Genomic DNA, 12,320 nt, shown 5'->3' with positions numbered 1-12,320 from the left:
GTGTCGCACAGAGGCAAATGAAAAAGATTGCTAAAATATTAAGCTTTCTGATAAAGACCTCTTTCTAAAATGGAAAACACACACATTCACAACTTGCATACACGACTACTGTTTCCAGCCGCTTAAGCCTGGAGACAGTGGTTATTTGTGTGCGAGTTGTGCTTTTGTGTGTGTGTGTGTGTGTGTGTGTGTGTGTGTGTGTGTGTGTGTGTGTGTGTGTGTGTGTTTTGTGTTTTCTATTTTGGAAGGAGAACTTGGTCCGAAAGCTTAATACCTTAGCAGCCTTTTTCGTTGTGCATATCTACATGGCGAGTAGCAATATACCTTTCCATATAGTCATTATTCCAGCGAGAACTTTCCACTGCATGAAATATTCAGTCAGTTCTTGGTAAGACTTCTAAGAGACGCAAAGACTGCCATTATAAATGTAAAACTATGCACTTCACAAAAGGGGGAAAAAATATTAACCATTTATATCAACAATTCACAACTAGATTCAGTCAACTCATACAAATACTTGGATACAACAATTTCTAGGGACACGAAATGGAATGACCACATAGGCTCAGTCATAGGTAAGGTATGTGGGAGACCTTGGTTCACTGAGAGGGTATTGGGGAACTGCAATGAGTCTACGAAAGAAACTGCTCAAACACTTATGCATCCCGTCTTAAAATATTGCTCAAGTGCGTGGGCCCATAGAACAACAAGGGATGTTGAATACATACAAAAAAGGGTGGCAAAAATGCTCACAGGTCTTTTTGACTCATTGGAGAGTGTTACAGAAATGTTGAAAAGCCTGATATCACAGACACAAATCACTACACAAAAGCAAACTTACAAAATTTCAATTAGAAGTATTATGGGAAGAATCTTGAAAAATTCTTCAGGCCCCTATGTATCACTCCCACAGGGATCAAGAAGACATAATTAAGACTAATTATAGCACACAGAGAGGCATTTTAAAAGTCATTCTTCCCACAAACCATATGAGACTCAAAAAGGAAAAATGCCTACCATTTGATATCATCCTAAAATCTCTAACATGGACTTTTCAATGTTTTGCAGATTTCACACCAATAGTTTGACTACCGTGCAATATTAGGTTTTCTGCATTCTTGAGTTCAGAAAAAGTTGATTGGCAATTTTAGTGAAGACGGCATTTTGTCCCTGATTTGACACTGAACCACCACCTATGAAAAGCGTAAGATATTATGTAATTCTTCAGGCTTTTCCGGCAAGATCTTGACATGTGGAATAATCGGGTCTACTGCTGGATGTTTGTGTTGCTCTGGCACAATATTTCAGCCACATAACTCGTTGCCTTCTTCAGGTGCGACCTGAGACCTGAAGAAGGCAACGAGTTACGTGGCCGAAATATTGTGCCTGAGACACAAACATCTGGCAGTAGACCCGATTATTCCACATGACATAAGATATTACTTTAAGCCATTTCCACAAACAAGGCATCTCTGCAAAGGACAAAGCAAACAGACTACAGATGTCAGACGATGACACAAGACAAAGTGAAGAAAGTTTTGTACACAGTCCAATTTAAGTCAATCAGTAGAGTGAATACCTCAATCAACTGTAAGGATGTATAAGCCATTCCACTTACAACCTGTGTAAGCTCTCGTTGAAAATAAAAAAGTAAAGCTTATTAAATTTTGTGGTGACATGGTAAGAAAAATGGTGGATGAAACAGTTCTGCATTTAATTATTAGTGAAATGTGACATTTCATCTTAGAGGAAAGCTGAATGGATACAATGTTTACACACAAACTCTGCTAAACCCACTGAAACATTGCCACATGAGAGAGACAGCAAAACAAAACATGCTTTGTACTTTATTGCAATCTCCATCAATGCCTTCCTCAGCAATAGATGGGTCACATGGGAAAAGACCACCTGGACCTTACATTCTGACCAAAGAGATCTCCTGATCTCAAAGCATTTTACTTTTTTCCATTGGGAATTGTATAAATAGCAGTTTACACTCAAACTTTATCAAAAACTCTGGCTGACCTGTGGGACAGGATAAAACCTGCAGGGAACTCGGTGACACATGAGATAACTGTCTGCATGTTGAATGAGTTTGACTACCATTTTTCTCACTTTTCTGAACATTCATTATCTATGTCTGTAATCTTCAAAACAGCCTGTTTCCATCAACATATAGATTATTTCATCAAATTTACATTTCTTTCATGAAATAAAAATTTATGTATTAGGATCCATCTTTTTGAATAGCCCCATATTCAAAATGGAGTATGCAACTTGTATCTATACAGCTTCCAGCTTCCAAATTTGTACGATCCATAGTCAAAATATTACCATGCTATCATCAATCTCAACCTATAGTAATTAAACAAATGCTCTCTATATCTAGAGATGTCCTTTGGGCATTTTTTTCACTTCATTGCAACAAATGAATGAATAGTAGCCATTTCAAAACATTATGTGACTACTAAAAACCAAAATAAAAAGGTATTTTCTAATTAATAAAATAACAATTAAAAAGGATCATCCACACTCTACCCAAATACATATTATTTCATTCCTCATCGTCCTCCGCCCCTCCACCCTCTCTCAATTATCTATACAACAGTGAATAAAAAGCCTACACTCTAAAACAATTGGTGACACCAGTACAACAAAGAGACAAAATAAATAAAACTGCTAGTTTTCACAACCAGAATGCATTCTCCAAAATCTGAAAGAAAGACTGCTTTGAAAACCAACTAGAAGAGGGCCAGTGGCATACTTAAGTGTTTCATGCAGGAACACTGTCAGCACGGAAACGAAAGAGGATGTGTCAACTGTTCGTGCTATGCAGCCAATGCAAGAGAAGGCAGATGACATGTTTCAAAGTAATACATTTGGAAGAAAGACTGAAACACTGCTGTGAATGAGGATAATAAATTTAACTGTTATTTGTTTGAATTGCCACTATTTAAATTGTGCTAGTATTTACAAACAAATGGACCGCCTCATAACCCATGATGTATTAGAAAAAACTGTGAAACATTTTCGACAAACAAGATTATGAATGTAATTGCTGCTTGTTTCACTCGCAGAAATTTAAACTGTGCTTTTACCCCAAATCTAACTTTAACTTCACATTCATAATATATTTGGACAGCAGCAATGAAATACTTGTGTCAAAGAAGATTATTAATGGAATTCTTTCTCATTTCACAAATAACAATTAATGCTATGCTATTAAAAAAACCTAGTGTGTTCAAAAAATGTATTGCACTGTCCTGTGCCAAACAGGGACCATGTACTTGCAGCACATGTGACCTCTGTAGTACCTGTATGGGCAAATGTCTTCGTAGCCTTTAAAGTCAATTTGTCATTGACAGTAAGGTGCTGGAAACATTCATTTTCAGGTGTCTGTATGTGGAGAAACAGTCTAAAATCACCGTTGTCTGCAGAAAATATTTTGTCTAACAATTTTTCAGAGAACAGCTTTTGAAAACTTAGGCACAATGCAGAAAGACATTTGTATGTATCTTGTTTGATACCATCAAACACTTGTCTTCTTGTTCTCTGTTTCCTCATACAAACTATTACTTGCCAAACTGAGATTCATCGATTTTTAACAATCTGTCCTTCACCATCCAGTTTCTCCCTCTGTCACAGGCAGATTTCCACAAACTTCTCAACAAAAGTGTCACCAGTCCACCACGGTTTGTTTGATCAAATCCACTTCTCGGGATGTAAATTTTGATTTACACTCATAAATACATAATTTGCAAAATGGTAATAATTTTTATCTAGCTTCCACAAAATCAAGAATTCTTTCTGATAGAACACTCAGAAAATCCGCGGCTTTTTCTGCACATTCAGATGATTCCATCCACACAAATCTTTGACTATTTAAGAGCCATTTCACTATTGCATCTGATACATTTTTGTGTCTGGTTTCAATTTCAGCACTAGAGATACATTGCCTCTCATCTTGCCTCTCAATGGTTGTATGAAAGTATCATCTCACTGGCTACGTGAAACTGACGCATTGCAAACCTATGAATAGGTAAACACTAACTGCCGCTGGCCCTGAGCTAGAATTTAGCCCAAATTAATGACAACATTCACATCAATGTTTCTGATAGGATCAGATAGTACTGCAACAGACAGAGCACCTTTGAAAATATTAACTGGAAACAAGACAGGATGGCTTAGATATATATTTAGGGCGTGACATAAGAAAGGTTTAATGAGAAGATGAAAAACTAAACAAGAGAAAAAGAGTATGGAGGAGATAAAACACAGAAGGAATACAACAGTAGACAAGTGATAAAAAAGGGAGGAATTAAATAGGTAAAGTAGAATGCAGAAGGAAGGAGAAAAGCTGGAGACATAGTGAAAGGCATAATGCCTGACTGTTGTTCAGCTCAACGTGTAGCTTACTACCTTGCACGAAAGAATGGCGAGCCATGGCCAAATGTGTTCTGGGTACTGAATTAATGTAAATGACCACTGGTCACATACACTAACTAGATGGTATTTGGATTTTTTGGTAGTTTTCAAGAAACTTCTTGATAAAAGTCAGGATGGTTTTCAACCTCTGCCTCAATAACATAACATTCAGACATTTAAAATACAAAAACACACAAAACACAGTTTACGTGGCTTACACCAAATTGTACAAAAAATTATTCTCATCTTTGGTCAACTGACAATTACGACTGCAAAAAGACATCTGATTTTTTCTTCAATTACCCATGTATATATTTTCATGAACATTCTTTTTGTGTGTGTGTTTTTTGAACACCTGTCATCCATTAACCTCATACAATATTTTACTTATTGATCTGATGGAATTACATTTTCCTGGAGTCATATGAATTTCAACGTTATCTTCCATATCGATAGAAGTTGAAGGGAAGTAAAGTGATGTACACCTTTGTGCCAAGGCCAGGACTTGAACTGGTCTCCTATTTATGAGGTAGATGTGCTAACAACTGCACCACCGTGGCATAGTGGCCCACACAGCTGCGCAGACAATGTCCTCTCTAACACAAACTTCAATTCACATCTTCAGCCAATTTTCCCCTTCGTACATTGTCAGTATTTCCGAGGCTCTCTGATTCGGAATAGCACCCTCCCTTCATACGTAATAGGGAAATTCTGCCTGCACCTCAGGCATAGGTGAGAGTCACGGCAAAACTGACGATTCAAGAAGGGGATAATGATCTGAAGGCATGAACTGAGATGTGTGTTAGGGAGGGCAGTGAACTAGAGTAGTCCACGCAGCTGAGTGAGCCACAATACCACGGTGATGTAGTGGTTAGTAAACCTGCCAGATGATTTAGTGGTTAGCACTTCTGCCCAGTAAGCAGGAGACCCGGTCAAAGCACTGGCCTTGGCACAAATTTTAATTCATTATTTCAGCTACTATCCCTTTCAAATATTTTACTTACAATGAGAGGCCACGACACCGAGATCATGGATTTACTTCAAACTTGGTACACCTTTAGTAGGCCATTAAAACAACACAACGTACAAGTAGAAAGGTGTACTGCTCTGTCAACTCCAAGAAAATCGCAAGAGAAGTTGTACGCATCTATTATGTATCCCATGTATCTATGTGAAGATGCTGGCCCTAAGATGTCTGTTTGGTCAAGTGGTTAGTGTTCGCACTTTGCAAGAGGGTCATGGATGATGCAACAATTCGAATTGTCGGGACATTCATTATCTGCAGTAGTCGAGGAACAAGTAGTCACCTTCATTTTTGTAGTACAAGTGTAAATTCTGTGATATTCAAAAAAATTGCACCTACATTATTCCTTCTTGCTACATTAGCAACATCCCATCGCTGCACAGGTTAACTGCCAAATCTGGCCTGCCTCTGTCTCTGCAGCTTGAAGTGTCAAGATGCAAGGTAGTTCTGGGTACTTTACCAGATTGCATGTATAAGTAATTTCGCAAATCATGACAGGCATAAATTTTCATGGAAAATTCTGTGTGTTTCTTTGTTTACTTGTTGATAGTAATAATAATTAAATTTAATTAAAAATCTTTTTTATAATTATACTACCTCTCAAATGTAATACAAATTAAATAATATGACCAGTGATGTAAAATAAAATATTGATTAGAAGCTATATTTGAGGGGGAGTCAAACCATCACGCCATAGAAATTTGTTTAACAAACCCTCTAACACTAACTACAAGAACACCATGAACTCTATAACATCTAGAAGATACACACAGATACATAGTCCACATAACAGATGCGTAAAACTTCTCTTGCGATTTTCTCAAATTGCTAGAGTAGTGCACCTTACTACTTGCACATTATGTTGTTTTAATGGCCTACTAAAGGTGTACAAAGTCTAGTAAATCTGTGACCCCAATGCCATGGCCTCTCCTTGTTAGTTTTAGACAACATGAAACACCAAAAAAACATGCTTTCACACACAGTTCTAGTTACAAAATGTGAACAGCAACATAGATACAATTTTGCAACATATTACTTACCCTGGGACTGAAGGCAACACCACGAACACTTCCTTGATGATATCTAAGAAACCGTGGCTTCCCCTGTTGCTGCATGTTAGAGCTGTTTTGACTGCTGATGCTAGATCTTTTGCAGCCCCTGGGACCTAGGACCTCTCAAAGTGAACGAGGTAAAAACTCCAACTAGCTGATCATCTTATAGGAAAGAAATTTCTTCCCTCATACTAGAAATATATTCTTAGAGAGGTCTCCCAATTGACATCCCACCTGAAAATACAAAATTTATTAACAAAGAAAATTAAGATTAATATTATTTCAGCTACAATTATTTGATTGACAACAACATTAAATTTATAGAGTACCCATGTTCTTTGTATTAGTACCAACTCAATGACTTAAGTAAGTCACAGTAGTACAGTTCCAAGGCTTTGAGACTCAAGTACTTCTTACTAAAAAGATCTTGGTAACTACAGCACACAATTTTTTCTTGGTCCTTAGGTTTGTCTCTTAGTCCTCACTCTGGGTAATGTGCAACCAACATATTAAAGTGATAATACCTAGTTGTTACAGCAAAACTAGAAGACTACTAATCACCTTGGGAAAAAAAGTTGCAACTTACTGAAAACTTTTAAATGCGATACATTCCTTACAATAATATGGGTAACAAAATTAATAATGAATTCTGGAATGGGGTCAACCTACAATATCTCATGTCATTTTAATCCCAAAACGTAATAATGAAGTGGCATGTGGTGTTATGTGCGTGCAAACAGAATACTGGCAATAATTCTTTTGCACGTATTTTAAATTTTTAACTAAACATTGTGGTGACTGATAGATCTATAGCATATCCTATGTGTCGGTTAGGCTGGAAAGTGACAGTTTCATTGTTAGACGGTGAAGCTGACAAATGTGAATAGAAACTTTAGATGTAGAGTTGGCAAAGCAGTATCGAACGCTTCAGTTAATCCATGCAATATATGTTTCTTGATTTATGGCCAGTGTATGCTGTGCCCAGAATACGAACACACTAATGCTGTCCACATGGTCACAGATGATACGACCAGTTGGCACAATCTCCACACACAGCAGCTGTTGGTTCCTTTTCTCATTTTCTGCCACCAATGTACCATCACACAAACAGATGAGGCTGAAGTGCACTTACAGTATACCACAGGTCTTCCATTGTATGCTGTTGGCAATTTGTTATTGTTGTTCACACCCAATTAGGTGATAGTATATGATGGCCAATAAGAATCACTGACTCTAATATAGTTTCTTTCAGCAGAAGATACGAATAGATTATATTTGTTTTCAATATGGGCAGCACAAAATACCTTTTACTGACCCGGTTATTATGAACTGAAAGTTGATTACTGATATTCGTATCCCTTTGGTGCCAGGAATAAATTAAATGTGCTGACAGACTGATCTGTTGAAAAGCCTGTGGTCTAGGTCAAGCTGGAACGTGATGGTTTGGTTTAGTGTTAATGAAGGCAATGAATGTGAATGGCAGAAAACTAGATGTGCTGAAAGATGGACCTGTTGGGTAGCTCGATGCCTAGGTTAGGTTGGAATGTGACAATCTGCTTGCGATTAGGCGAAGCCTACGAATCGCAATAGAAAAATGCAATTGTTACAACAGGCTTATACACAGCTCAGCCCAAGGCATACACTCACCATTGTAATAACTACTTGTATGTCTTATTTCGAAATATTCCAAAAAATTCTGATGATGTGATTGAATTGTAATCTAATAGAACAAAATACCAGTTAATTTCATTTATTAACATTGAGAAATAAGAATCTCACTGACTACTTACATTTGACTAGTGATTAGTTGTGTCGACTTTCAATGATTCATTGCATGAAGCGTTACCAACAGCAGCACACAATGGAAAAGCCACGGTACACTGTAAGCAAACTTTTACCAAAGACCTCCTCCTAGCTGTTGTTGATAATGTTGTCAACATCACTGTCTGAAAACAATCCAAGAAGCAACTAAGTCATACACAGTGCAAAAACATTCTCTCTCTGTTTCTTGAGCCTTGTCCCACAGTCATGCAGGGTCGGCCATGGTTAATAGAATGTGGCATGTTAATTTAAGGGGTGGGTGGATGCCCTTCCTGTCACCATCAGTACAAAAACATTACACCTATGAAATAGTTTCAGATTATCAGGTATGTCCTCCTTGTTGCTTTCACGTGAAATACTATGATCTTGTAGGAAGTCTAATTTCCTAAGCACCCGACACCTGACCTTTCCTGAGGAACCATTGGGTTAATTAATCATTAGCACTCAGAAGTGAGTGTCCTGCCTCTTCCTGGTGGTGGATGACACATTAGTTAGGGCAAAATGTGTGATGCATAGGACTGCCATTCCGCAGTCTGCTGCCAGTGCAGCTGTCATCATGGAGCCTTCTTACCAAATTTTTGATAGTGAAACATTCCATTATCTTAGCTAGAAACTGCTGATTTGGTTGAAAAGACTGTCATCAACAATTATTTCACGATCTATTTGATTACGGAGTCTCATAAACCAATGATATGACACAGGACTTCGCCTCTTTAAACTCAAATGACCCTTAGTTGATGCTATGCTCTGCCACTAGTCTTGTCTGTTGATCGAGGTGAACACTCCTTAAGTCCTCCACACCACACAGTGCTGCAACATGCAGCAACAAAAGCCATACTCACTTCCAATATTGTAAATACCATGCAGTGTCACAGTAGTAAGAACATTAGACAATTAAAATTTTCTTTCATTTTCCTTCATTTGTTTTGAGAGAAGATTATTTTTTGTTTCTGTTCGCGGGCAACAATTCATGGAGAGGCTGTAATTTAGCAGACAGACTCGACTCTTCTTCTTGCATAAGACTCTGAGCCCAAATTCCAGAGTGGTGTGCATAATATTGTGCTAAGCGAGACATTGTGTGTGTGTGTGTGTGTGTGTGTGTGTGTGTGTGTGTGAGGGGGGTGGGGGTGGGGAGGGGGGAGAGAGAGAGAGAGAGAGAGAGAGAGAGAGAGAGAGAGAGAGATCGAAACTGATTTGTTAATTGGATGCTGCCAACCAGCTGTATGTTTACTCAGTTATCATCACGGCTGTATCCAGTATGATTAATACTAATATATTATCCCTACAATTTACCTGCCAGTTCCGTCAAGCCATAAAGAGCCACAGTGAAAATAATGGAAATCTCACGGGTTGATTACTATCCTGTCGAAGATGTGGCTCAGTGAAGGTGCGCTGATCATGGGGGAACGCCCCTTCCTCCAAGAAATTCTGCAAGTCTGATGTCATACCTGACTTTACGAGTTATCACAATTTCACGTATAAATTTATTCCTCCGTCTCAACCAAAGGAATATTATCGTACCAAATGTTTTGCCCCTAACGCGATACACTCGAACCAAGTAGCCTACATTCGACACTCATTTTAAGTAAACAGATCAGAGTAGCAAATGTTAATTATTCATGAGAGGCCATTCCATAATAAAAGAGTTTAACATTCTTCGAATACAATCATTAGTTTCATGATACATACTATGGAGCTTGCGTTGCGATACATTTAAGTGATGTATGTATTTAAGTCATATTTTAAAGAGCTGCGAAAGCCTACCGCTTACCTTCACAACGTCATTATCTCCAAGAAAAGTCCATCGTTCATGTTATGCATGTATGTCAACAATATGACTCACTGATTTTTAATTTTCTTTCTATCAAAGTTTCGAACAACACCCTGACAATCATCCCAGCAAGACTTTAATAAGTCCTGTTTCACTTCAAAGGTATCACAAGCGTTCGATATGCATTTATTCTAAAACATATTACGATTTTACGGTTGGTAAAGATACGTACCTATACTTCAGGGAGTTCTGATTCATGTCCAACTCCAAAATGTTACACATGCTTTAAAAGACAGCGTACCGAAACCACACCACTGCATAATGTTTGTAAAACACACACTTACATAAACATTGTAGCACTACACATTACACAAATACAATGTATCTCTCTGCATTATTTCTACTGCATATCAGAGATAAACAACCATTACGTAAAGTCAGGCGTTAAGAGCATTGACAGCACTTATCTCTGATAACGTTTTGCCTGCACATTTATTACAATTCAGTAATTTTAAAACAATACATTAGATTTCAATAGCCAAAAGGAATCTTTAAGTGTCAATTATTACTCTGGCATAACTAATCAATAGCACCAAACATTTAGCTCAGGGCACAATGTTTACCGTAGCAGTAATGAAGAGCTGCAAGAAATAATAATAAAAAAAATTGGGCCGATTGTTGTCATGGAAACCCATGTTATCTTATGTAAACAGTATTTTCGGAAAACCATGATTTCTTGTGTGTAGTCATTAAATACCTTTGTAGGTGGTAAGAATGTAAAGTGCTTTGGGTATGAAGCTGGTAACTGACATTCACTGTATTATACTAATTGTAGTTAAATTTTGTATGTATCGAGTTCGTAGCATCAAAAGATACGTGCTCATTTAGAATGTATGGTCTTATTTCCATTTTTCACGAGCGATTGGTGACGTTCACAGTCAAACGCAAACGCCGATGCAGAGTTTCTCGGCGAGGATGAATATTGCAAAATAAGCTTTCGTTCCATTGTCGGACGGAGCTCGCAAGAATGGTTGCTAACACACTTCTGTGCGAGCTTTTCGTATTTCATCACCGAGCGAGCAGTACATATTAACAGATTTTGAAAATTAGCACAGTTTCTTTGCCTTGTCGATTGTTGGTCTTTTCTAACAAGTCGCTACAATACTTCTTTCGTGGCGTGTCTTCCAGTAAACATTTTTTGGCATTTCTGTTACACACTGTTACCAGCAAAACAACTGTTGCCGTTCGTCTGTGTATATGTCCTAGGCCAATTGTTAGTTCGAATCCATGTGGCTGTCTCACAAGCTTGAGTCGTATTGCATTACGGTCAGTAGACTGTTTTGTAGAGAAGGTGGACTCTTTTTGTGTCTTTACTAATGAATTGAAGCATGTGATTCTCCTCGCATTCAATCGATCAATTTTTTCCATCTGGAAATCAATATTATTGTCATAAGAATTATCTGAATGCCATGTTATTCAGTACTGTTCATGTTTCTAGAATTTTTTTTTTTTTTTTTTTTTTTTTTTTTTTTTATAAGTGGGTGGGGGGGGGGGGGCGATAAGGGAGAAAAATGACAGCTCGTATAGCTCAGTTGGTAGAAAACTTGCCCGTGAAAGACAAAGGTCCCATGTTCGAGTTCCGGATCGGCACATAGTTTTAATATGCAGAAAGTTTCGACGGAATATTAGTTATATTAGTTTCCGGTACCATATGAACGTGTTCTGCGATCCTCATTATTTATAATACACCCATTGATACTATGGTTTATCACAGGATAATTCAGTTGAGAGATTGCAACTATTTCTGATTGCCTTGCTAAATAAAATAAAAATAGAGGTGAGTGAACTGAACGAAAATTGAGGGAGCATCAATGTGTGAAAAAGCCAAGGACGCCTTCCAAGTTATAAAACTATTTAAGCATATGTTACGAAAACAGGAGCAAGAGGCATGCTGTTCCTTCATTAGGCTACATCTGGAATATTGCAATTATGTGTGGGACACGTACGAATTACATTGGCTCTTTATCATCTTACATTGTTAATCAGCAAACGTTTAATACATGACAGCAAGTACCTTTTGTAGGATTACAATTAGCTCTGGTGGGGGTAGCTACTTTTCAAATAATTTTTTTAGCAATAGTTATGGCTCTAACTGTTGCAATGTTTTCTCAAGAGGAAGTTTTTTAAATTGCAGAAACAGCTTCTTTCTCTTGTATTTCGCTATTAC

The 12,320-nt window shown here is 37.7% G+C and overlaps 1 protein-coding gene across 5 annotated transcripts in view; it reads right to left on the bottom strand.

The window, feature by feature from the left end:
- The window catches only part of LOC126094880 (uncharacterized), a 127,601-nt gene extending 117,119 nt beyond the window's left edge, over positions 1–10,482 (bottom strand). For 2 of the 5 annotated variants that reach the window (XM_049909514.1, XM_049909517.1), the window contains exons 1-3: positions 10,326–10,481; positions 8,292–8,447; positions 6,490–6,735 (exon numbers count right to left, since the gene is read on the bottom strand). In XM_049909514.1, the coding sequence (XP_049765471.1) occupies positions 6,490–6,564 (75 nt within the window). In that variant the 5' untranslated portion in view covers positions 6,565–6,735; positions 8,292–8,447; positions 10,326–10,481. Of the gene's footprint in view, positions 1–6,489; positions 6,736–8,291; positions 8,448–10,325 lie in introns of all 5 variants that reach the window. The other 3 variants (XR_007521888.1, XM_049909516.1, XM_049909515.1) reach the window with 3 other exon arrangements.
- Between the last annotated feature and the right edge of the window lie 1,838 nt (positions 10,483–12,320).

Source organism: Schistocerca cancellata, chromosome 8, assembly GCF_023864275.1.
Source record: "Schistocerca cancellata isolate TAMUIC-IGC-003103 chromosome 8, iqSchCanc2.1, whole genome shotgun sequence".
NCBI classification, from domain to species: domain Eukaryota; kingdom Metazoa; phylum Arthropoda; class Insecta; order Orthoptera; family Acrididae; genus Schistocerca; species Schistocerca cancellata.
Note: the sequence above shows the minus strand (reverse complement) of the source record. Positions and strands in the feature narration are given on the sequence as shown.